The sequence below is a fragment of the Pleurodeles waltl genome, chromosome 11 (genome assembly GCF_031143425.1).
Source record: "Pleurodeles waltl isolate 20211129_DDA chromosome 11, aPleWal1.hap1.20221129, whole genome shotgun sequence".
Classification (NCBI taxonomy): domain Eukaryota; kingdom Metazoa; phylum Chordata; class Amphibia; order Caudata; family Salamandridae; genus Pleurodeles; species Pleurodeles waltl.
The window spans coordinates 74,407,881-74,435,401 of NC_090450.1; the positions used below are offsets into that span (position 1 = coordinate 74,407,881).

Genomic DNA, 27,521 nt, shown 5'->3' on the forward strand with positions numbered 1-27,521 from the left:
GAAAATATTTTTTGAAAGCCATATATATTTGTCTTTACACACAAAAAATGCCACTACTATATAATTACTCATTGCAGTACAGTCGATCAAGGTCAAAGAGCCTGAACTGCAAATTGATCAGTAATGCTACGTGAGATATTCCAACACTAACAGTCTGAAGACCTTGATAAACGAAACTCACCAAGAATATTTTATGGGGCATGGTACACTAAAAATGTAAACTTATGAAGAAAGTTGAAAAAAAGCGTGAAACATAAATTTTATGCCTCTTTAAGCCAAATCATATATTAAAGGAAAAAGAGGCCAAGGAATCTCCAGTCTAGAAAATTGTGAAACATTGTTGAAGGTTATCCTATGTAAAAAGCATAAGAAGTACTGTGTTCAAAAGAAAATGGATGTGTGAGTTGCCAAGCAAACATAGATGTGACATAATTCCTAACACATGCATGGAAAATTGTTCAGTGTCCAGCTAGATTTGGAGCATCCTTAAGATGTAGTAAAATGCCTGAAAGTTATTGAGAAAAACCTATGTTAATTAGGGAGTTTACCTCATTTATGACAGAAGCTCTGTTTGGCTGTTACCTGTAGCAATGCATTATCTGCCTGTCTTCTGTTATCTTCTCCTGTGAATTGTATATAAATACAGAGACCCTTTATTTTTCTTCAAAGGGAAGACAGTGCTCTCATAGACTAAAAGGTGTTGGTGTTCTGGAACTTCGAGTAGTAAAAATGTTGTCTTGATTGGAAGAAAAGGTATTTGCTACCAACTACTATATCATCTCATTGAGCAGACAGAAACAGATAAGCACATCCAGATCATCTAAATATTTTTGTTTTAGAGCATTAACATTTGATAGCACATTGACTGAACCAAACTGTAGTCTTTAAGGCTGTGGTATATAAAAGAGCGAATGCATATGGGTGTTGTGATATCTTTGCACCATCTTTTCACTTTAAAATGAAAATTTGCAATTGTTGAATGTGGTGTGATAGGGAATATCACCTACAGATTTACCTTCATAAGAAATCAGTAAAATGAATCCTAATTACGAGTAAAAGTAAATGCCTTTACCTTTTGGAACATTTAACAAGAATTATAACACATCTATTGTCCTCAAACAAAACAGTTTTTTTTCTTCCAATATTGTTTTATTTATTCTTTGGTGTCATAAGTAATACATTATACAGTGCTTCGATTTTTCCTTTGTTTATGTGCTCTTCTTTGAACCTGCTGTTGTATTCACATATTCTATTATTAATTGACCCGGGACAGCCAGGTGTGCAGCGGCCACTGAATATTTTCAGATTTGCATATAATTAATCAGTTGTAAATGTAAATCTGAACCAAGCAAAAACAATGTTTTTTCTGGAATTCAACATCTCATTCTACTTGCTACCTAAATTATCAGTGACGCAAATAAATTAAGAACCATAAGTATCTAGGTATAAATTTATCAGCAAATTAAATTGGAAGACACGTGGTAAATCCATGTTAATGGTTAAATTATTTGCTGCAGCGGTAAGCATTATAATTTCATTTTGGTGGATATTCTCAAGATCCATTATTTCCCATATACAAAGCTAAAATTGAGTCATAGATAGTAGGAGACTCAGCACAGATTTATTTTGTGGTTTTTGTAATTCTCTCTGACGAGGGTTGTGATAATTATTTGAGGTGGGTTCTCACCCACTACCCTCATCTAATACAATAGTCTTACAACAACAATTATTCTTAAATATCAGTTTTTGATAGTGAGCTCCTCTTTGGTTGTTAGTTTACATGATAAAATAGAGTGAAAGAATGTGTGACTAACATGGCTTCTCAAAGTGAAATTCAATTCAATTAATGTGTTTTTCCACAGGGAACTGTAGTATTATAGAATGCACTAATTATAAGAGTTTTAGTCATCCCGTGTTTGTGACGAGTATATGTCCTGTATTGTGTACAGTCATGATTCCCAGACTCATATCCTTGTTTTTGAATTCCGTTTTCGTTTCATGTTAATCTAGCATATATGTAAAAGCCTGGGCCGGACCCTTGACATTAATAAAATCATCCATTTTCCTATCCTGAAGTGGGGTGCATCTAGCGTACACTCCTACAGGGGTGCACCTAGCGTAGGCTCATTAATAGACAGTGAACTACATTCCTTTGGGGTTACCACAAAGAGTGGGCGAGCAGAGTGCCGTGTTCTGTGAATCCATAGTTGTTACTAGACATTTTATATCTCTGTCACTAGAGTTGAAGCCTACTAGCCCAGTCATATAAAGTTCTGCTTCTGTGGGCATGCCAACTGCCTTCTGAGAATATTCCATGTATATGTTATGTAAACTGGTGTTTGTAGCCTGCTAGATACATGTGATGTGTGTGAGTGAGCCAGGCTAATGGAGGCCTGGGAGATCTGATTTGGATATGTGTGGCCTGGCATGTGCACAAGATGGATGTGAACTTGTTTTCCTAGACAAAAGATGTGATTGCTGATGTAGCGCTGATGTTCCAGAAGTTAACGGTAGGAGGTCTAGACACTGACATAAGGGAAGAGGAGACAATGCTTCTTTGAAAATTCAATTAGGACTTTTGCTGAGCAGTGAACTGCTGATTAGTCTTCCTGAACTGCCATTTGGTGGGTGGTAGAGGTAAAGGGTGGAATTACAGACTCCGTTGTTCAGTGTGGAGGGAACCCTTCAGGTGAGGCCCAGCCTTCTCTCTCCGTGGATACACTTTCAGTTGGATAGTGACAGCCAAGTGCAGAAACTTCACTCCTCTTTGTGCCTCTGTTGTGGATGCCCCACCCTAGAGACAGCCCTCCAGTGAGAAGTATCACTTTATAGAAAGGTATCTGAAGACCAGCCTAGAAAGGACACTTGAAAGTAGAAGCACCAGTTATGAAAGTGCAGACAGACGACATGCATATCCTGTCTGCTTCTGCTTTATAAAAGTATGACCCACACTTCTTGTTCCAGTTCCAAGTCCTCTACAGCCAAGGAATGGAGTCTCTGCAGTGTACTCCAAAACCGCTGTGCAACCAGAGGTGGCGTCCGCTTGACAGCTAGTCTCCTGGGGGTGAAGGGACATTAGCTGAGTCTAAATCCTTGCTGGAAGAGCTAGATACCTGTCCTGAAGTGCCTAGATGTTGGCATGTCTGTTGAGACAGGGAAGGAGTCTGTCAACCCTGCTGGTTGTCATCCGGTTTATTTTGGGGCTAAAAAGATACAGCTAGTGACAGTCCATATGCAATGCAAGGATTTCTTAGTTTGGAATGTAATTGGGTCATTTCATAAAATCTATATGTAGATGTTTAGGAGATTTTCTAATGATTTGGACGATTTTGAAGTTTTGTACAGATTTTCTACCTATGTCTGATTTCCCCGATACAGTAAAATTGTGAGGAATCATCGGAAAGGGAGGAGAAATGACTCGGCCAATAAAAGGGACTGTAGCTAGTAATATCAACATAGCTTAGCAACATTGGTGACTAACCTAGCTCTTGATTGGCTGACATGGAGGACAGTTGAGTTGCAAGATGGCCTTTGCAGTGGCAGTGATTATATGCAGGAAATCAACACAGCTAGATTCATTCACTTACCCAGAGCACTACTTTTTTTTATTAACCTATCAGCTTTCACCAAACGTATATTTGGTTTTTGAGGGGCCAAAGACATGCAAAGAGGAGTTTGGACAAGGAATGTGAGGAAAAAAGCAACCTGCGCTCATGATTCGGGAAGAATGATGAGAGATGGCTATAATGGGAACAGCGCAACTGACATCAGGGTCCACAAACAGTTCTTGGTGATAGATTTTTTTCAAGGACAGAGGTCTTACATATTTCCATCAAGCTTTCAAAACATCCACGAATGTTGAAAGTAAATAAATACAATAATTGTCTTATGAATTACATTATTTCGTTATTTTAGGCATTAGAAACATTAGTAGTCGACATTTTCACTTTATCATCCACAATTGCATTATTTTATCTTTTCAGCTGTAGAAATTAGAAAATGTTCCTGCAATTGTTCGGGTACTTTAAGAAAACGTGATATTGCAATCTTTCATGTTTTGGACGGATGTAAAACTGAGGTAAACAATGTTCTATTCAAAATTATCAAGGTCTCATCTTCTGATGGACCATTTTCAATTGAATGATCCTGTCATGTATCTTTAATCATATATTCATGTGGGGGGGGAAAGTGTTTATCTTCTACTTCTAGTACTGTTCTCAAATACTGTGAGAACCACCCTTAGCTTTCAAGGTTTTCTGCATATAGGTTTTCCCTTAAATTGAGGATTTTTGTTTTCATCAAAAAATATTGCGAACATCCATTGATCCATAATCCATCTAGTTTTAAAGTGCTACCAACTAACATGTGAAAAAATGTTGCCACTCACAAGAAAGCACCGTGACCTTGGAGGGTAAACTACGCAAGGGCAATGGATAGTAAAAGTGCAAAACTGCATCAAGTCTAGACCAATTTTCGTAAACAGAGTCGTAGATTTGGTCACATTGAACTACTTTCTAACAGTTTGAGCTAGAATTTAGTCTTATTTATTTAACTTGGCTTTATACAACTATTTTGTTTTATTTTGCACATTGTTCAGATGTGATTTTATATAATAATGTAGATAGATAGGTAGATAGATAGATAGATAGATAGATAGATAGATAGATAGATAGATAGATAGATAGATAGATAGATAGATAGATAGATAGATAGATAGATAATATTGGTAACCGTGCATGCCTAGAAACGGTTTCAATGGTGTTCCTTCTGCGGTATAAAATATAAACAGACCAGCGTGTAAGATCAGTAGTAACTGTGGCTTACTTATAAAGAGCTTTGTCGTCTAGGTAGGCTCCAGAAAGTTGTACTAACAACAAGTGGTGTTAAGCCACGTACTGGCAATCAGTCTGCCATCCTAGGAATAAAGAAATGCCAAGCTGCCCACTCTTGTTTTCTAATCGTTGGTCTTCTGAAAGCACAAAGATCTATGTGGTCGGTGCATTAACCGACTGAGGAATCTTTGTTGGCAAATAACTCGAGAATGAAACTTCCGACTTACTCAAAAAGCCACATGCGCTGTTTACTTCAAGCAGGGCTGGCGTGGCTTGAATCTGGGAGCAAGTCAGATAATTGTGCTGTATGAGGGCAGAAAGCGCTCATATGCCAGATAATCATGCGGGTTTCTGAGTGTCCGGGCCCCTACGCTTTCCCTGTAGAGCAAGGTGCACAGGCGTGAATTGGACAGATATGGAACTTTGGCTTCTGCAATTACGGTCGCTGAAAAAAGCATGTTTCTTTATTCTGAATTAAGTATGACTTTAAACATAGCATGCAAAAGTGAGCTAAGGCATGAATTTGAAATGTGCAATACTATAAAGTAGGTTGCATTTGACAAACAAAATAACACGCTAAAATCACAAAGCTCTTTTATATGCCTTTATATTTGCACATATTTCATTTTACAAAGGTGGTAAAACGTGAGTTTACCAACATCAGAGCGCTCCTGGAGTTGGTAGTGGTGGTCTGGCAGTTGCCCACAATCACACCACACGATTATCTGTACAGCCGGGATTGGAACTAAACTCCTGTATCAGCCATGGTCATCCTATAGGAGAGCTGTGGCCATTGTATTTTATACAGTACAGTTATTACTACTGAGCTTGTCTGTTTGTAACGGGGTGTTGTTTGTAGAAGGGGAGAGAGAAGGAGCAGTGGCGTAACAAAGGGCCCCGCAGCGCCTGCAGTGCGGGTCGGGCTGAGCTGCGGCGGAGGCCCTCAGCACAGCACTCTGACCTCGGAGGTCCTGCCTACGTCCGGATTGGGGCCGCTCTCCATGTACTGTGCAGTGGGGGCTCAAGTTTCGTTATGCCTCTGAGAGGGAGGAAGGGAGAGAGATAGAGGGATAGAGGGAGAGAAAGAAGAGAAAAAGTGTGTGTGCGGGGGGTGTGTGCACGCGCGTGAGTTTGAGTGGAAGGGTGTGTGTGTGCACGCGCGCGAGTTTGAGTTCAGATTTGTGTATGCACGCCCGTAGGTTTGAGTGGAGATGTGAGTGTGTGTGCGCGCATGAGTTTGAGTGGAGGTGTGAGTGTGTGTTTGAACGCGCGTGAGTTTGAGTGGAGGTGTAAGTGTGTGCACCCGCGTGAGTTTGAGTGGAGGTGTGAGTGTGTGTGCAGGCGGGTGAGTTTGAGTGGAGGTGTGAGTGTGTGTGCAGGCGGGTGAGTTTGAGTGGAGGTGTGTGTGTGCGCGCGTGAGTTTGAGTGGAGGTTTGAGTGTGTGTGTGTGCGCGCGTGAGTTTGAGTGGACGTGTGAGTGTGTGTGTGTGCGCGCGCGTGAGTTTGAGTGGAGGTGCGAGTGAGTGCGTGCGCGCGCCTCAGTGCAGCTGCATGAAGTGAATGCTGTTATCAGATATAAAGGAGCCCAGAGACGTCCAAAGCCATGATAACAGTTCACCACAAAACTTCACGCGTGGTGAACACCCACCTGACTCGTTCTTGCACAATAAGTGAAGCCGGTCTTGCAGCTGTCGGCTGGATTACTGCACAGTGCAGCAGACTCCGCGCAGACTGGGCTGAGCATTGGCCGCCTGTGTACAAGATGGGTATTGGCTGGAAACTGCAAATCCAGCCGCATTAGTCCATTTAATTATGATTATATTCAATTGGCGGTTTCCCTTCTCGCCCGAGGCTGCACAGCGCTAGACTTTTCACGGGTGCAGCCCCCGCTGCTGCTTACCAGACAGTCCTCAATACGATGCTCGCTCGAGGTCATACTCAGCCGTGAGATGTTTGCACGTCCGACGCTGCAAAGCCGGAGTTAAAGCGCCGAGACACATGCGAGAAAGAGTCGAGGCTCTATTTCATGACGTCAGCATCAGAGAACAATCCAAGGGAGATGTAACGCTCACGGTAGAAGCAACGCGCATTTACGACGTGTGACAGGCTATTAACGCACGACCAGTACCTTCTGGTTATATACTAAAAGGACTGAAATCCATTGAAAACAATGTGAAGCGTTTACTTCCTTTCTGTCGATGTAACTATTAAAATGCAAACGTTTCAAATGTCCTGGAAACTTCAGAGTAAGCACGAAAGTAATGCCGGGGAGTGGGGAGATGTGTTCCACGGGCGGATTAACGCTTCCCAGAGGCATCTACAACACACGGGGTTGTTTCTTTATGTATATTTGGGCTGGTGGATGAATGAGACAAGTTTAATGCGATTAAATATGGGATGGCGCTGTACTCAGGGAAGCTCGTAAAATGAAACATTTCATATGAATGCTGCGTCCTGCCTTGAAATCATTAGGGGGTACAGTGCGCCATTTGTCATATTTCGCGAGCTCTGGATTCTGGACGTTTGTCATCATATTTTTATTTTCACCAAATCCTTTATATACTCTGCATATCTCGGGTACATTTCAAAGAGCCCACCTCTTCATCATCTCTTAATTTATTCCTCTGTGTCTGTTTTCCTCATTTTAAAAATCAATCTATCTAGCTATCTAAAACGAATGAATGTATCCGTCCTCCAACCACTCTTTACTCATCCATCCATCCACCCAGGCATCATCCATCCTTTCCATCAGTCCACAGTCTACGCATCCATGCATCCATTCATTCATGCATCTCTAACTACTCCACCCATCATCCAGCCCCATCATATCCACCCATCCATCTTACTGCGACCCGCACATCTATCTATCTATCTATCTATCTATCTATCTATCTATCTATCTATCTATCTATCTATCTATCTATCTATCTATCTATCTATCTGTCTGTCTGTCTGTCTGTCTGTCTGTCTATCTATCTATCTATCTATCTATCGATCTATCTATCTATCTATCTATCTATCTATCTATCTATCTATCTATCTATCTATCTATCTATCTCTCTGTATGTCTATCTATCTATCTATCTATCTATCTATCTATCTATCTATCTATCTATCTATCTATCTATCTATCTATCTATCTATCTATCTATCTATCTATCTATCTATCTCTCTGTCTGTCTATCTATCTATCTATCTATCTATCTATCTATCTATCTATCTATCTATCTATCTATCTATCTGTCTTTGAGTCTTTCTGTTTGTCTATCTATCTGCCTGTCCGTCCTCCCGCCTGTTTCTCTATTTCCCTTTAGCTGTATTGCGGCCCACCTCTCCACCCATCCATTCTAAAACCCATCCAGCTAATCACACAATCTAATCTAATACGATAATCTAGATACACGGACAGCTATGACGAGCTATATGAAGAATTAAGAGTTGGCGTGAATGTACCCAAAAGGCTAGCAGCGACCCCTAACTTGGCTAAACACAACTGCAGAACCAACAGCACGGGGTGGACACTTCAGGGAACGCCAACAGAACCCACTGCAGGCTCGTGACGTGCGCTTTGGGCCCACTGTCCTCTCCCACACATACCGTACAATGCAACTAATATCACACCTGTCAACGTCTGATGGGGTAAGAAGGTCCGCGCGCCTTAAAGATGAGGCTCCCGTGAGGTCAAACGTAGAATTGGTGAATTAGAGAGAAACAGGGTGTGTAAATTCGGAGATTAGTCGTAGAGGAAGGGCCTCGCGACATGAAACACCCGGCTTCTGCGCACACGGGCCTCATATCCTGATAGCTGGTACCACCCGGCCCGACACCCACGGTTAGCATATTTGTGCAAATCGAAGGGAAATCCCTTGCCCGTGCGCTACGAGGCGGGCTCTTGAGAGGACGGCTCAGCTACCTAATAGTGTCTCTGTGGTCCTGCCTTCACAATGGCCTATAATTGGCGTGTACATTGTAGTTTCCAATAATCCCCACGTGGAGCTTCCGGTGAAGAATAACCCCAGAACAATTGCTCCCAGAGGGTGCAAAAGATTTTCACAAAAGAGCACCAGGTTCACAACTCCGGTATCTTCCCTGTTACTGCAATAAAATATCTCAAACAAAAAATCTTTAAAGCTGAAGTGATTAACCAGTGTACAGTAATCAGATTAAACCGTGTACAAGTACGTACACTTGTACCTTGCAACCCCCACCCCCCACCCCAACCACACAAACTATCAAGAGACCACCCCACTGTCAGTCTGCCTGCGCCCCGGGGGCTAGTACAAGCGCCCCCACCCACACCGTACCAGCGCCGGTACACGCCTCTTGCTATGTACTGTCTCATAAACACTTGTGCACCAGAGACCGGAAGCGGCAGTACACAAGAGAGGAAAAAAATCCCTCAAGTGCCTGAAATACTTGTTCAGACTGTCTCTTGTCAAGGACAAGAATTGCCCGAAGGGACATTAATTTAGAAGCCTCAGATAACTCAGAATGGTGAGTGGTACCTTGTCATTCCGGGGCATTGGACATGAAGACAGCTAAATAATAGATTATTGATCACCAGGAGTTGGCTAGACAGGTAGGCAAGGACTGGGGAATAGAAAAGGGGGTATTATACAGCACTGGGTGCAGTGGTTGCTGTTATTGTGTAGCGCCTGGAGTAGATTTAGCGGTATTGTTAGTGCTGCTCAACTCAACAGAACTCATTCAGGCTGGGACAGGAAAGGGGAAGTCAGATGATGACACCAGATCTCAGCAGCAACCAAAACTCCCCCGGCTACCTCGGTGGCGGAGTCCCAGAGAAAGAGATTGAATGAATGGATGTATGGGGGACATCTCGTTGTCCTTGAACAAGAAGTAAATTCGCACGTCGGAAAATAGTGCTTATTTCCACCTAATCGGTGTTAATCACTTTGTGTGTTAAAAAAATATATTTCCATATTAACCACCCACTTTTTTCGACACTCCTGTAGGCAGAGCCTCTGCAATCCTTTTGCAACAAAAGCAGCTATAAAACCACAAAGCATAAACCGTGGCTGGCGTGGAACCGAGGTAAAAACTGCCATAGCGAACAGAATCCGCTGAAAGCATATTTTAATAAAATATTAACGAATGAGCTCGACCTTGCGAGGTCTTTGTGTGTGTGTATGTATATATAAAAGAAATCTTTATCAAGCCCCCATTCTATGCCTTCAATAAACAGAATCCATTACCTCACGGAAGCCTTTGTCGGTGCCATACAAGAGAGAACAAAATGCTTATTCAGGAGAACGCTTTAGATTTGTATTGTGAGTACCGTGCACAAAGAGCAGTGTTATTGTATTAAAAAGAACCATCTGTAGGAGAAACAATGGCATCAAATTATCTTTGAATACCCAGTGAAAAAAATATAAAGCTTTCGCTTTATTATGTGAGGTGGGGGCACGCAGCAGTGTTAGGATAACTGATTTTTTTGTTGTTGTCGGCAGCACATTCTTCGCCTTTTAAAAGAAAACAGCCATTTGGGTTTTAAGCCACAAACGCGTTTTCTTGTTCCAGGGACTGCGGTTTAAATACTGGCGCTGTGGACTGGAGGACACAGAGGCGCTCGGATGGAGCAGGCCGTCGCCGGAGAAGGGGCCCTGCTTGGAGTACTTGGAGGTGGAGATGACACCTCTGCCGCTGGCCTGGCACCACACGAGGGGTGGCCACCTGGACCGTTCTCTTGCCAACCAGGCCCTTCAGGACGCAGGTCTCATCCGCTGGCAGGTAAGCAGCTGATACAAACTTCGTGCCATCCCTTGTGTTTCAGCTCACATAACGCAAGGAGTGCCCTCCCAGAGTCACCCACTCTTTGAGTTAAGCGGGCATATATCAGACTTAAAGGCTATGTATGTGCCTCCTCTCATCAACCTCGACTCATCTCTGTAATAACATCTGCAGCGTTTAGAAGCTGGGGAAATGGCGCCTAGATGACTGAAGGGCGTGCAAAGCGCCGGTGTACTTCTTCCCTTTGGCTTCCAATTTTGCGCCAAAATCTGGAGCAACACGTGTTCACGGAAGGCAGATCTTTAAAGCGTCCTGCCTGGTGGCTTGCGGGACGAGTGAGCTGTTCTGTGGTGAATTCCGTGGGTGTGAGCAGGGGATTGGGTCCGACAGGCACGGGCATTTGCTGCAGGAAGGGTTCGTCAGGTCCCCGCTTCTCGGAAAGAGACGCATTGAGAAGTTAAGAGGCACAGCCCTGCTGTGCGAGACTGGCAGCGAGAGTGAAATATGGGGTACCTGGGCCCGTGTAAGAGCGGAGCAGTGCGGGAGCTGTGATGGAACATGGCCCGGTGCCAGGGGGAGCTGTGTGGCTGCAGAGGGGCTGATTCGGCTGCTCACGGCGGCCCCCTAGTGGCACCACGAGGAATGGGAGGTATTTTCCTCTGGGTTTCTTAGCTTTGTGGACTTTTAGTAGCACAGCTCGTATTCCTGTAGGCGCGCATTTAGTTATTGGATACCGTGCGGAGGCCCACTGTCCACAAACAGAACCGTTTTACACTTAAACACACCTTCCCCGCCCCTTCATCGGCCACTCTCACTGTCCTAGGCCTTAATGATCAAGCTATGCTATTTACAGCAGCCGGGAACTGTTCTAAGGTGTAGCTCATTTGAAAAAGAGTGAGTTTGACATCTCTGGATCTTATACAACCTGACCGAACTCTTTAGTGGCATTGTTTCGTTTAGTCGAAAGCACGGCCCGTGGAAAGGTTAATATTGGGCTGCAGGCAGAGCTGTGATTGACACCAGAAAGGTGTTGAGGGCAGGTCGAGATGCCCTATTTACTGCCCATTGCTAGCTAGAGAGCCTTTGTTAGCTGGAAAGCTAATTTAGCGCTGATCAAAAGCACCACGGAGTTAAAGGACTGGTAATGACTGCTAATTTGATTTCAGCCTCGTGCACCCAGCAACTGCTGCAATTAAAGGCGTGCTATTTAAATACAGGTGAAGAGTATTTTTATCTGGAGCGAATGGTATTTATAGCTTTACTTCATGCAGAAATCTGGAAAATAATTATGTATAGCTAGCGTCTATCCCTTAAATAGATAGATAGATAGATAGATAGATAGATAGATAGATAGATAGATAGATAGATAGATAGATAATTAATTTTTGGGTTCATCAGCAATGCATATTCAGATACTACGCAGCAATGACACATCCCAAATTTGACAGCGACGAATTTGAGTGACTTTTGTCTGTGTACGTTTGGCTGTACCGAGATCGCACTGACCATATTAACCTTGAGTGAATTACATGAAACTAAGCTTCTGGAACGGGGGCGCATAAACTGATTAAACTTGAGAGCACAATACCTTCCTTTAGTGCAATATTACTTTAAGTCCTCGAAGCCATACAGTTTAAATATGCTGTTAATTCAATTACTGTTCCTTGATCAGAGTGGCTTGTTGTGTGGAAAAATTATAGAATTTTCTAATCTAAGATTCCTTTTCAGGGATATCAAAGGGTATGAGCTGTACATTTTTCTAGTCGGTTGAAATTAATAGGAAAAGGAAGATTTTCGCCTTTAATCTCTTTTATCCGAGGAGCCTAACGATCCGTACTCGACCCTGCTAAGCGCACACGCTGGCCCTGCTGCTGGTGGCTGGGCCGCCTCAGATCTGAGGCTGCGCTGGGATGGTAGTTTTCAGCGCCCCCTGCTGGACGCAGCCGAGCTGCGCAGTGCCAGTCCTGCGATCTGAACAGAATGCTCTCCGCTGCGAGATGCTTTGGATGGGCTCGTTTCAGAAGTAAAAAGTTGGATACTTTTGAAGGCGAAGTAACCCACCGCGTAAGTGGTAGCTTTGTAGTGGGAGGGCGGGAGGGGAGGGGCTAGAGAGCTGAAATCACCAGAAAAGTTTTCAAAGTGATGAACAAGAGAAAAAGATGCCCAAGAGACATCCTCATGTCGATAAAATAAACTGAAAATACCCATTACGGGAAAATAAAAAACTGTCATTTAAAAATACCTTTTATGTGTACCTTGCCGTTTCCGCGCCTCGTTTCTTTTTTCATCATTACATACATTTTAAAAACTAACATTTCACTAATGTGGTACCAATCTGCTGATGCTCTCCATCAAGTAAAGATAACCAGTAAAGTTCCAGTAGTGCCCCCTCTCACAGACATCATCTGTGAGGAACATATGTCCCACCTCCTAGAGAAGAGGGTTTGAAGCAGCTCTGCAATAAATAACTCACGTTATTCACAACTTGCCCCCAGAGCGTCACCGCACCAAATCACTACACGATAACACTACATTTTGGGGAACCAGATCTATATGGCAGCGTTAACATACCTGCTATATCTCGCACAAGTCACGGATATTGTGGAATGTCTCCCCTACATCACCCCTATATTGGAATAATAAAACAGCACACGGTACAAATGACATACCAATTTGTTTATATCTGCGTTCTTAGCCCAGGTAAGCTTTTTTTTTATATAAAAAAAAAGAAAACACATCGAACCTTAATCTTTCTATAATATCCGAAAGAGGTTTCTGGAGGAGAGACGTGTTTCTGAGGACACAACACGTCCCCTGTGCTATACGTTCACAAGCCTTTGCACCGAATCACTGCTGCCTTTATCAATGGAACCGTTCTGCGGTAAGAGTTTTAATAATGGCGGTGAATTATATATAAATAACAATTAGGCCCTTGTGCAAGTGACAGTGGCGGGGAGTTGCTCTATTTAAAATAAGATCTGCGTGGCTGCGTCTGAATCGGTCTGTCTCATCCAGGACAGTTGTACAGGCGCAGACGAATATGCTTAATACTGGAACGTTATATTTCACTATTTTGCAGACTCGCCGGGGTGCACTCAGAGTTTCACACACGCAATGCATGCACAAATAGTAGGGTTCCATATTTTTTTATGAATGCAATAACCCCCTCAAACCATTATAAACCTTATTGTGCCTAGCAGTTAAATAACTATTTTTTTTTTTTAGAAATGTTGATGTGTACATCAGGGTTAAATTTGTCAAACTGGACGCGAGATTCACACTGTCCCGTTAACCTCAACCACTTAATCAGCCAAGAAACCTACACAGAATGGTTGTCGGTGTCAATCCTTTAAAAGTGTTTAAAGGCGACATTAGTGAGTCTGTGTTTCATTTTCTAACAGAGCAACGCGGATATTTAGAAGAACTTGATAGCGAGGTTGAGAAGATACGCAAACACAAAGTGACCATGTGTTTGAAAGAGGCCTTTATATTGCGGCATCACGGTCAACTTAAACTCCCGGTTTGTTTTCTGTCGCCGGTATGATCGGTTCTTCGGCCGGTTTATGCGGTTCTCCTAGTGTTACTGTAGTTTGTGAATGAAGGCCTTATGTTGTAAACTGCGGAAGATCAGCTGACTGGCTGGACTATTCCATCACATTAAGAGGAAATAAGATATTACGAGGAAATAAGAGAAACCTCCTTGGGACTGAGATCTTTTATTTCACCATCTATAAAATAATTGAGTTTATTTAGCCCACTTGTTACCACCCTGGCTGTTTTGTGTACACGTAAAAATACTCAAGAGAAGTGCAACTAGACCGTTGTCTTACTGGGCACGACCAAAAAGAGATTTCCCCAAGTTAAATAATGAATAATATATATTTTTTCCAAAGAGAGTGGCATGACCCTTCCTACCTGCACTCGCTACAGTGACGGCGGGTGGGATTTATTTTACTAACCACCGCCTCCTGCCATGACATTGCTATTTGGATATAATTTGCCAAGGATGACCATTACATCTTTGGGCACATCCGCTTCTATTCGCTGTGACTGGGGTCTGTTATCCGGAAATCACTGCACATCCTTTTGCAATTTGGCATGTATGCACTTTTGATCTACGCAAATAAAGTCGGAGAAGATCCCGTTTTTTTCGCTTCTGTTTCCACACGTTTTGTGTGTTCACGCTTCAATGTGTGTTGTCGACTGCAAACTAATGGCCTCTGAGATTTCCAGTTTGTCCTGGACAGAGTTAAGGCTTGCCACGATTCGCTGAATGAGTGGGGGCAGAGAGACCGATTCATATGTACCTGGTAATGCTTAGGTGTGGCTGACAAGTGGAGCGGGTTTTCTTTTTAAAAAATTGCCTGACACATAAACCGAGCCTCTCCTAAAAAAAAAAAAAAAAACCTCATTCTTGTATACTTTGACGTAGATAGCGCAACTTAAAAGTCGCAGAATAAGAATACCATTTCCAAACTATGTGAGCACGTGAATGAACGCAATTGTCATAAAAGGAGACCGATTGCCTGGTCCAGTTAACGTTTTACAGGAACCCAAATCATCAAGGCACTAATTACTTCACAAGGAGATAAAAGACCAGAACCTCTCACTGTCAAATAGGGCCCTATTCAGATTTTAATTACAAAATAAAATAAGCGCCGCTCGTCCTCGCTGGAGTTTGCGAGTGGTTACACAGAAGCTTTCCCCCAGCACTGGTGGTCGTCAAACTCTGCTAATTAGCAACGCTGAGAAATTCCAGTTAACAAGAACATTCTCCAACTCTGCAGGTTCCCCGCCGTTCCCCTTCATTTCCATAAGAAGATTAAGAATGGAGGGGAACACACTCAAATGCAGATGCAGAAAAGAAGCGTTTTTAACAAGCATTATACTACTAAAATGCTTGGCCAGCTCTCTCTTAATTACCGCAACTTGAACCTCTAGTTCCTCTGACGGATAAAAAATATGAGTTCTTCCGTACGTGTAGCGAAAAGTCGAATGTGATTTTAGATGTGTTACTTGCAAATGCGAAAAATAGGTCGTTTCGTTGAGCGAAATAAAATTGACCATTTGCACGGTTTGATTTATGGGGGAGCAAAGCTTATGAAAAAATAATCATACCTTCAATGGGCTGTTAATAATTCAGCGGCTATACCATCCTACGAGTCCAAAATACAAAAGATATAACATTTAAGTAAACTTTGGGGGAAAAAACGTGCTCTTCAGCCGTTCGTCCGCGCGCTAGCAATACTCGGTAAAATAAGTGTTACTCTTGGTCAACATTCTAACATAACTCCAAACAACCAGTCGTAACAGTCGACACTACTTAATAAACATATAGGACGATACACCATATTGCAAAGTATTTCGCAAATCGCAAAAAACATACGATGTAAGCCTGGCAACGAAACCGAACCGGAGAGAAGTGTAGTGTATTGTTTTAGATAAAACTAAATGCAGCAAATAACTCCAAATTTGCCACATACGTCAAAATTCTCGATATGGTTATACTTTATAAATTTAGACTATACTGATATAGTATATTGGACTCCAATATACTCTTATACTCTCTCTCTCTCTCTCTCTATATATATATATATATATATATATATATAATATATATATATTACACATATATATATATTACACATATATAATACACATATATATACACACACACTGTACCCCTTTGGAAACCTTCGAATTTTAATTTTGAACATTCGTTTAGAATTCGATGCAATTCGTTGAAAGCTGCACTATTCAACTTCGACCAGTAGACGGAGCGCTAGCGCCATAGCTACAATTACTTAATACTAAGCGAAGCCAAACGCATCATGTGCATTGCTGTTCACAATCACCCTAACGTTTCCTGTAATCCGCGAAATCATTTAAATATAAACGTTTACGATAGTTTAGCATACATTGAGTAGGGGGTCTTCAGACTGCGTATATCTTGATTCATAAATGGCGTGTGGACTCAAATGTCATTGTGGACTAAAGGAAAATAAGGAAGCTAAAATATATCGGAAGGTTTATTTTATTAACGGTAATAAACAAACGGCCTTTTAAGGACATGGTTAAAAGCTCAAATTAGGTTGTGTTTGAATGTGATCCGAGTACAGCTGATTATCTGCTGGATCTACAAACACTAAAACGGTTTGATGCAAAAGTGTCTTTTTTATTATCTGAGGTGAAAGTAAAACAGCCCGAGCAAAGCACTCAACAAAGACGGTTTGTCAGGAGGCTTTTTTCTTTGTATTTGTTGTCAAGTGAATTTTAGCCTCAAAGATCCCAATAAGACTAGAAGTAAACTTAGCCGAGCCTTTGTTAAGCATCATGTACCGACAACAAGAGAAACAAAACTATCTATTTGTAACGGACATGCGACCATTTCTCTTGGTATTGACGCTGCTTGTATTGAGATCTTAACATTCTCACAATGAGACAGTCTAAAATTACACTCTTGCGTTCACCACCCCCGCCCCAATACAAACACCCACCCCTCCATTCCCCCTGGCGGTTCCCCAAAGCCGTTTTCTCACGATGCAGGCAGCAATGATTTTTATTTAATTTATCAGTGTGCATGATAATAGATTTTGAATCTAAACATTTTCCGATAAAATAAAATGAAACGCATAAACTGCTTATGTTATTACCCAAGAGATGTAGCCAGTGATGATTAAAAGATAATTTTAAAAAAAATCTTGAAAAAACAAGTACAAAAGAGCAAAAAATGTCTGGTTCTGGAGGACAGTGTTATATTTTAAGTGGTGTATGGACACTAGTGCCCCACACTGTAAAATGCAATTATTGGCTACTTAAAATATTATGTAATTTGTGGAGATATAACCCCCTTCTTTATGCCGTCCGCTTTCCCCCTCCCATCTGACACACTAACCCTTATTGAGGATTTAAGCGCCATTCCGTTGCTAGGGGAGCTTTTTCCGTTTGAATAGAAGGACTCTGGGCATGATGAAGGGGGAGAAGGAGGAGGAGGGGGTTGGACTGGCATCTAAGGAGACTGCCAAGGAAGCCAGCAAACACCTGCAAACCCCGGGCCACTGCTCGCATTCTCTTTTGTGTGAAAGGGCGATTATTTTGTGGGAAGAAGGGGGAGAAACACGAGCATTCATTAAAACATCAGCATTCGGCACAAAGTGCAAGGGACTCTGTGCGTCTGTAGCAGCAACTTTACCACAACACCAAAGGTTCCCACTGTATTCGTGACTGAAGACTAACCATGTTTATACGGCGTCATGTGTTTCTCTACATGTATCAACAACTTTTGTCCAACTTTCTGGCATGTTCCCAAGTGACCTGATAAACGTCTGCTACTTCGAACACTGTGTGAATATGAATTCATGAAATAACGAAAGACCCAAGATTGGAAGCTTGTTCATAATAACAGAACAAAATAAACACATTTTTTTATTGTCTTTTAAAAGTACTTGGAGAAACGTATTTATTATTCGGGAAATAGATAGTACATGTTCATTATTAAAACGAAAGGATGTTTTACCGGTGTCACACTCTAGGTACATCAATGCGCGTCAGGATGATATGCACAAAAGCAATCGAGCTTCACATTGTGGTGGGGAATGTATTTCCTGATTTGGTTGGCACATCCTAGACGTCCCGCTTTAGGAGGAATTCAGTGGGTTAGTGTGACACTGCGTGATAACTGGGCACCCACAGCGGCCTCCTTCTCTCACCGAAGATCTCACCCCTCTCAGGCTGTGCACATGTACCCAGGCAGCGGTGTCCACACTTCCTACAACTGGCGGGTACGGACCTGTTGCTGCAAACCCAGACACCGCCTCCCTATTGGTCGCAGGTGCAGTCTCCATTAACCCCGCCCCGCGCCTGCCCTCTCGCAGCCATTCACGCCCCTTTTCATGCAAAACCCCGCGCGTGCTTAAATGGCTGCTCGGGGGTTGCCGGGGCTGACGCGGTCTGATTGGTCCGCCTGAAACGCATTTATTCGCTCTGACAGGCCTTCCCTCCCCTTACACTATCATCACATGGTGGACGGTTTGTCTATTAACTTGTTTCAAAAAAAGTCTCCGGGAGTTGTCAAAAGAAGAGACAGGCGCGCGGACACAGGCACCGTTGAAGCCGGCGACAGAGAGAGAAAGTACTGACTCCTTTTTTATTGACTTTGAAAGCGAGAGGATGGTGCGAAAACGATGACAAAAACGACATCACCAATGGACTATCCGAAAACAAAAGTGCAGCGTTCATCTCGAAAACACAAGGTCCTCTTCGGACGCCAGTGAACGCTTGTTGTGCGACTGAAGCTCAGGAAGAAAAGTAAGTTACAACGGAGGCGAGCCCGAAGTCTCGAGCAGAAAGAGAGAAGGCAGGTCTGCGTCTGAAAAGGCTCTGCAAGAAGGGGCGAACAAGCACCCGGGGGACTTTGAAAAAACCCTGAAGTGAAACAAACTGTGACGAAGAAAGTCGTCTAACGGAACAAGTTGAGAGAAGTTCCAGTGCTGCCGGAAAAACATTTTCTCATTAAAAAAAAGACAGTAGGAGTGAATAAAAGTCAGAGCACTGGGGGAAGAGCGAAGAGACACAAGTGTGACTGTGCCGGAGCGGAGAAAAAGTGCGGGAGCGTCCCGAATAGCGACCTGACAGGAAGGTGAGCGCCGCCGTCTGAGGGGAGCAGCGGCTCTGGGCGCGCGAGAAGCTCCAACCGTCGCCTCAGCGGCCGTTGCACACCCGGCTCTCGCGCGCCCGGCCCAAGGTTCGAGAGCGCCGGCGCGCGCCATGTACAGCATGATGGAGACCGAGCTGAAGCCGCCTGCCCCTCAGCAGACCACGGTCAACCCGGCCTCCAACAACGGCGGAGGCGGGAACAAAAACAGCCCGGACCGGGTCAAGCGGCCCATGAACGCCTTCATGGTCTGGTCCCGCGGGCAGAGGCGGAAGATGGCGCAGGAGAACCCCAAGATGCACAACTCGGAGATCAGCAAGCGGCTGGGCGCTGAGTGGAAGCTGCTCTCCGAGTCCGAGAAGCGGCCCTTCATCGACGAGGCCAAGCGCCTGCGAGCGCTGCACATGAAGGAGCACCCGGATTACAAGTACCGGCCGCGGCGCAAGACCAAGACTCTGATGAAGAAAGACAAGTACACGCTGCCCGGTGGGCTGCTCGGGCCGCCCGGAGGCAACGGCATGGGCTCCGGGGGAGGCGTGGGCGGCGGCATGAACTCCAGCCAGCGCATGGACAGCTACGCGGCGCACATGAACGGCTGGGCCAACGGCGGCTACGGCATGATGCAGGAGCAGCTGAGCTACGCGCAGCACCCGGGGCTGAGCGCGGCCGCGCAGATGCAGCCCATGCACCGCTACGACGTCAGCGCGCTGCCGTACAACTCCATGAATCCCTCCGCCGCCGCGGCCGCCGCCGCCGCGCAGGGATACATGAACGGCTCCTACATGTCCTACTCGCAGCAGGGCGGCGGCGGCGGGGGCGGCATGTCCCTGGGCTCCATGGGCTCGGTGGTCAAGTCCGAGTCCAGCTCGTCCAGCCCGCCCGTGGTCACCTCGTCGTCGTCGCACTCCCGGCCGGGCTGCCACCAGGCCGGGGACCTGAGGGACATGATCAGCATGTACCTGCCCGGGGCCGACGTCCAGGAGCAGGCGGCGGCGGCCGCGCAGAGCAGACTGCACATGTCCCAGCACTACCAGAGCGCGCCCGTGCCCTCCTCCATAAACGGCACGCTGCCCCTCTCGCACATGTGACAATGAGCACGGACCCCGGCACTCCCCGCCCTCTATTTTGGACTATTTTTGTACAGAGGAAAAACAGATCTTTCTGGGAGGAGAGTGAAAAAAAAATACGTAATAAAAAAAAAACAATGTACAGAACTTATCTGACCGGTAGCAGAACTTTTCTGAAAGTTTCGCCAACTTCCAAATGGAGGTTCTGCCCCATCTTTAACCCCGATGAGCTCTTAGGGCTAGACAAACTTTAAAAAGACACAGAGAAACATAGATGAACATGTTTTAATATTTGCCTGCTACTTCTGAAAGGTTTTCACCGACATTCTTAACTCTAACACCTTCAGAGCTGGGGAGTGGGGCGAAATGAAACATGTTTTTTTATATATATTTGCGAATACATTTTTTGTACAGTATTTATCAAGTTTTCAAAAACGTGGCAATCAGGAAGAATGTTCGATTTGTTTTTACAAGCTCATGATTTTGCCAGTCATTTGTGTTTATATTTTTTAGAATTCAGCTGGAATCAGAGTCAGCTGTCAAACACAAATGTTCAAGAGGTGGGACATTTAAACTGTTTAGAAATTGTTTTTTTTGGTGGGCAGAGGACAATTAGAGTAATAACTAGAAAAAAACAAAGCTGTTTCTAAATTAATGGCGAAAGTCAATTTGTGGATCATGTGCTTTGCCACTTTTTTATGCAGCGAAACACCTGACCGTGCACATTTCCAATCTCATAATTTATAATGGCATCGCCTTCCTTCATCATTTCCCGTAAACAAAAGCAACATGAAACTACTGTGTTTGAAATATTTTCTTATGGTTTGTAATATTTCTGTAAAATTATTGTGATGATATTTTAAGTTTCTTCCTCATTTTTTCGTAGTTGTACTCTAAAGGTTTCGGCTTTCTGTTTTTGCATCAGTTTGCCGGCAGTCCATGTATATATTTGAACTAATAACATCCTTATAACAGGTACATTTTCAACTTACGTTTTTACTCCATTATGCACAGTTTGAGATAAATAAATTTTTGAAATATGGACCGTAACACTATTCGTGAGTCTTGAATCAATTCTTGCATTTATATTCATCTTTCCCTGTGCAAATAGTTTCCGTTAACCTCGGAGTGATCGCACGGTTGTAAAACAGTTCAAAATGTCAACTAATATTCCACATAATTCTTCCACTCATATTTAGCTATTTTGGAGTGCGCTAGATTAGGGATCATGACCAGTACAGCAAGTTTCCATTATGTGGACACAAACATTGGCAGGTCCAGCGGTGTCAGGTGTGTTCCAACTGTTGCTAGCGCACAGGAGGTGAGTGACTTCCTTTGAATGATTTATTGCGGAGCACGGAGGACAGGTAAAGGTTGTCAATGTTCTTTTTTGTAAGGTGGGCGTAGACAGTCCGATGTTAGAGAATGTAAATCGTTATAAGGGCCTTACAATCACATGTGAGCTGTTGCTCAGTTGGTGTTTGTGTCGGTCAGGTGGGTTTGGTTGTTTGGGGAGAAAACCAATGTCTGATTGTGCTTACTGATATAAAATTGAGACCTACAGTGCGATCTTCACTCTTCATAATATCCCTTGTGTTTTAAATCTTATATCTAAGAGGCCAGCTGAGGTCGGGCTAGAGGAGGAATTCGGATAAAGCTAGAGGACGAATTTGGATAAAATCTGTCAAGAAGGCAAAACACCAAGAGAAGACTTGCCTGAAAATACTTTGCAGAAGACCTCGCCTTCAAATCAAGAGGTAGAATTTTACTATGTACAATCTAATGGCACATGACAATACTTTATGGTGGTATGATCTCTTAAATACCCTGTAAATACATTGTCTACTCGAGCATGCGCACTGTTTCTTAAAAGTTATGCTATATGGACTTGTGTGTATTTTTAAATCCAGGCGGTGGGAATGTTACTACTTTTCTTTAAGAACAAACATATGAGCAACTTCCCTGTTACCCCGCTTTATAATTAAATCAGATAACTAAAAATCCTGGCCAATGCTTTGGATTTTTCTGCTGTTTACGCTCCAAATTTGACAGCGGTTTGAGTTGCACAGAAAGGATGTGATTTGTGTTAAAGGCTTTGAGTAGGAAGACAATTTCCATACACGCTGATCATTGTATTGGAAAGTATCTCTTAGTGGGTTCTGGGTGGTATGGGTAGATTTTTCCAATTTTTAACCCTTGAAATATTTTAATTTGTAATCAGAGGAAACCTACCTTTAAAAATACACCGGGCAGATGTGTATTTGTGTTTGTTATGGCAATGGGCACAGTTCCACCTGTCCAATGAAAAAAGCCTTAATGTCCGAGGCGCAGATACCGAGTTTTCCTAACTTAACTAAAAACAATGTTTGCATTATTTGGATGCCTGATGCATGTTATGAATTTGAACCACGAGCACATGAGAGCGGACAGTACAATCGGATATTCGAATTGCCGGGTTTACTGTTGAGTGACTGATGCGTGCGACTATGTTTAAATGTAAGTACTTTCCCAGTGACCTAGTATTGTTTTCATGATGGCACTTTCTGAGCTATTTCGTTCATGAAATCATATTTACAGCACTTCCAGGGGTGCGGAGCCTCCATTCTCTGTATTTCCTGGGCCTGCGGGCAGTTCTCTCCCGAGGGGCGGGCGGCACTGTCTGGCCCTGGGCTCACATCATCCCAGGGACACGGCCCTGATTTCGCCGTTTTCAGGCGGGTGTTACAATGTGGCGGCGGCAGCCAAGAGGTAGATTAGCGCGGTGCTCTGCCAAGGTTTGAGAAGCTGCTATTACAGCCCGTCCCGGGGGGAAAGGGCTCACATTAACCGCTAAATGAATATTTGACAAGGGGTATTATTACTACAAACGCGTCCCTACTGGACTTTCAGGAGGTCAAAGAGCAACGGTTCAATGAATTATTTATTCTGCTAGTAGTCCCGCTTGTCTCGGCGGCTGCGATGTGATGGGGACAGGGAGGGGGGCTGAGCCCTGCACCTGCGGCCCTTTCCTCGGTGGTGTGACCGCGCCACAGCGGAGCGGTGATAACCGTGGAGCCGGCGGCCTGGGACACTTGTGGGCAGGGGATCCACGTACACGGAGCCTCATCTCCCGGCTCTTCTCTAGATATCGGCTCCACACGTGGTACTTGAGGTACACGAAGTGTTTACTGGTTCGGCCCGTACACGGTGTGCAGAAATGGGATCCCTGCTGCTGTGGCACACGTGATATTGGGACTAAAAAGGGTAGAACGGGAAACGCGTTCTCAAACGATTGTCTTTTGTGCTAAAGATAATTTCCCTTTTATTTGTGTCACGTAATTTTAGGTAGACGTACATTTGGTTGTGTTTTAAATGGTGCATGTGTAATAATTAATGAAAAAAGATATGCATATAACGTAGTGCGTGTGTGTTCGTTCATGTAGGCATGTCTTGCCTTTACACACGCGCACTGGATTCTTCCATGTTGCCTTAGGATTCAGGCAAAGCGAGTGACTTTAGGCACCAGTCCGATGATACAGATAGAGCACAGAACGCAACACTGACAGTCCACATCATTAATCTTCTGGGCGCTGCAATGTGGGCGCTAAATTGGCAGTCTGTGCGATGACTGTTTCCTCACACAGGAATACCTAGTCATTGCCCAGGGGCAGAAGGCGTGCCGCCCCTTGAAGGTACATAGAGTCTCACTGTCCCATTCAGGGCCATCCGTGGAGGAGCACCCACCTCGCCTCTTGTTTTGGCTCGCCTTGTTTATCAATGGCTGACAGTTCTTTCCTAAGTCCTGGGAGTTGTGAATCTGAATACGGGTCGATGGCCTATTTAGCATCGCCTTAGATGCAGATTTAAATTTCAAGGGTCTTTCCTTTGCCTGAAGTTGGTTACTGAAAGACCATTGCTTTTTTCTGCATTTTAAGGGAGCCGCTTTGCATAGTGGTTCACTTTTAAAAGCAGCGTTTTGAGATGCAGGCAAGGTACAAAGAATCGTAATTAAAGAGAGGGATTTATTCCCTGGAGTTCAATTTTGAAAAAAAAAAAAAAAAAACTAATGAACCGAGGTTCTAGAAAGAATCCGGCCCCGGGATCCTCCTTTTCAACTTAGGCGGGGGAAGTAATTAAGATGTGCAATAAAATCGCCATTACCACTTGCAAAAATAAATATACCTGCAGTGATGTGACAACTAAAGCAGCTTTCTACAGTTCTGAATGAACAGAGTTCAAGTCATTTCATATATATTTTTTAGGCTAAGCATGAAAACTTCAATACTCAACAAATAACTTTTGCGCAATATTAGCAGGGATTTAAGTTGTAATACATCGATTACCTGGCACCTTTCAGGTGTTGTCTAATTTAGCTGTCAACCAATCAGTTTTAGAAAAGATGTTGTAATACTGAGCTCCCGCGCCTTGAATAGAGTTGGCGGGCCTGTGGTTTTGTGTTGGCCTAAATCAAGGTCTATTTAAACCTAAACGCTGTTCATATGCTGTATTCTTGGGGGAGTATTGACAGATGCCTGCAGTAGACTTCATATATGTGGATACGTTGGGTAATCCTGATTTAAAAAGATAGTTCTGTTTCCCCGGGAGTGTCTGTCCGAGGTAGTTTAAAGTGGCGGATATTTGATGTGTATTAAGTGATGTTTTCGACTTTGGCATAAATATTAGTGATATAGTTCAGTTTTCTCAGAGGTGAAAGCAATAATGAACCATTAGTGTGTGTGTGTGTGTGTGGTATTTGGGCAGACCCTGGTAGATGCTGTCCCTACAGGATTATTTTCTGGTGACGTCACATGCCCGTGGCCCAAGGTCCGACAGTTCCCACGACTCCAGGGCCAACTACAAATGCGTGCAGTGAAACCGCCATGTTGATTACATTTCTGGTCATCAGGCCAGAAAGATGGAGATACGCAAGAGATACTCTAGTAAACAATTGTTTTAGAGCCCAGATTTAATATTCCGACTTTTTCTAAACTGGTGCTCTGGGATGTGTGTGTCAGAAACATAAACAGAGTGGGCGTGGCGGGCTAGAACCTGCCACGCAGGCTCATTTTGGAAACCTATAGGCTTCTTGCTCTAGTTCCCCGAAAATCAGAAGTAGGGCCGGCTCAGTAGCTTTGAATAATGTATTCATTTATGCGGCAAACAATAGTATAGATTTTTTGAGTTTGATATCACCTCGTTCTAGATTTGTTGCACATTTATTCGATGACTGTTAAATGAGGCTTCTGGGAGAGGTGTGCACGGAATAGGTAATGTTCTCCCTGCTCGTTTAAAGGTTCATTTAAAATCTGAGCTTTTAAACTTACAATTCATTCCCGTTCAGAGGCTATTGAGAGTCTTCTGAAGTTGAAAAAAAGAATCGCGCACTACAGATGTTTAGCTTTTTTAACGACAGATGCCTCAAAAAGGCGAGTCTTTATTGATGCCGACTTCATTCTCACAAAAACGTGTCCTTTAAAGTATCTAAAAGTTTATAGGATTCTGGTCCAAGGCCTCAAAGTTCTAAAGCCCTTTCACTCAGCATCATCTCCTCATTTTTTTTTTTTTTATTTTTTTTTTTTAGATGAACAAACATGGGTTTGAAACTTTTTTCCCTGGACAAAGTATATTGGTGCACTGTACTAACTATATATTTTCAAACAATTCACGCGCCATCCTTTTAGCTGAAATTGTGTCTATTAATCAAGATGATATTGGTCTGTCGGTTTTGGGGAGATGTTTTTTCTTATCGCGCTTTCGGTACAATATCTGCTTGTGTCTGTTTAAGGGTGTATGTGTCCCTGGGTCTGCTCTTATAATCACGCTGTTCCTACTGCACTATGCCCACCCCAACAGGGCACTGGTTGTGCCCAGAGTAATATTCTGATAACATACACTCTCTAAAGTTAACAGAAACCCCTAATAAGTACGCACATATTTGCAAAGTAAATATGTTGCCTCCCGTGGCCCACTTCTCCAAAAAAGAAAACAAAACGTGTTTGTGTATTTTTTTTATAATAAAAAAGAGTTTTTATAAGCTGTCGGAAACCGGAAAATTGCACAAGACAGATAAATAATTACTGTATTAAAAACAATCATCCAATTCCCCTAGAGCGCCTTATCATCGTCAACCAGACTAGCAGCATCCTCTCACAATATGGTAATATCCCGGTGACGTCATCTCTGCTGCGTTTAATGAGATTCTGCCTGGGAATCACTCCTTTAAGCTTATAAGCAATCTCATTTCATAGGAAATCGGGAGAGCTGTAACCGGACCGCAGAAGTCTGTTTCGAAAAGAAAATGTCGACAAAACCCAATTTTGTTGTCCCCAAAAATGAAGGTTTTCATGCAATTGTGTGAGCAGTTCTGTGCTGCAAAACGGGCGAATTTAACGAGTTGAACTAAAAAAAAAAAAAATCTGTTGAGACTAAATGCTGGTGGGCATAGTTTTGCTGAGTTGAAGGTATAACGCCCTTCGGCAGCTGACTGTATCGGGGGCACTCACAAGCACCACCGTAAAGGCGGAGCTGTCCATCCCGCAGGACGTTGCAGCATCCCGGGGTCTGCTCTGCGCTTGGAAGACCCATGGGTGGCTCTTTTTTTCACCGTAAATATTTGGAAACCATGAGGCTGCCGGATACAGGTGCCAGGGGCCATTTTGCGTAGTTGCTAATGGCGTCCTTCGGTGTCTCTGTGCGCGTTTGCGCGCCACCTTTAGTTCATGTTTTTGCTGTTATTTTACGTGTGGAATAAAACGTCCCGTGAAGGCATTGAGAAATGCCCAGTATCACAGCAAAAGCAGCTAATGGCCTCAAGGCAGGGCTAATAAGCTGTTATGTTTTAAATGCCAACCTCCTCCGTGGCTTCACCAAAAAACGTTTGTAATCAGTGTTGAAAACGGGTTAAATCTTCAATGTTGACGTGTTCCGATGGGGCCGGTAAGCGCAACATCCTTTTTTTCTGTATTCCAACTTCAAACATATAGACACGCAATTTTGGTCATTTTATAATATATCGCTTTTCCCCCCATTTTTGTTTTCGGAAAATATCCTAAGAAACACTAGACACAGAACTAAAGAATTCAGGGGGATTTAAAGATGCCCTCGGACATGGGCAGTGAAAAGTAAATTTCGGTCTGGCATTGGTGCGTTACACAGGGATCTGCAGGGGACCCCACTGAACCTAAGGCCTAAATATATCTGTGAGTTATCTATACTCGGTGGACCCTCAAAAGTCTACGGGGA

The 27,521-nt window shown here is 43.6% G+C and overlaps 1 protein-coding gene and 1 long non-coding RNA gene across 3 annotated transcripts in view; both read left to right on the forward strand.

The window, feature by feature from the left end:
* Positions 1-27,521, forward strand: part of LOC138265406 (uncharacterized) — a 335,861-nt gene that overhangs the window by 263,990 nt on the left and 44,350 nt on the right. For both annotated transcript variants that reach the window (XR_011199356.1, XR_011199357.1), the window contains exons 3-5: positions 3,984-4,078; positions 10,371-10,580; positions 21,917-22,057. This is a non-coding gene — a long non-coding RNA (uncharacterized lncRNA). The remainder of the gene's footprint in view (positions 1-3,983; positions 4,079-10,370; positions 10,581-21,916; positions 22,058-27,521) is intronic.
* SOX2 (SRY-box transcription factor 2) lies at positions 18,023-21,350 on the forward strand. The gene has a single exon (XM_069213098.1). The coding sequence runs from the start codon at positions 19,347-19,349 to the stop codon at positions 20,319-20,321; it is 975 nt and encodes a 324-aa protein (XP_069069199.1). The 5' UTR covers positions 18,023-19,346; the 3' UTR covers positions 20,322-21,350.

Bases quoted from the DNA above. Each gene is read 5' to 3' on its own strand.
- SOX2 (XM_069213098.1), top strand. From the start codon at position 19,347: ATGTACAGCATGATGGAGACCGAGCTGAAGCCGCCTGCCCCTCAGCAG.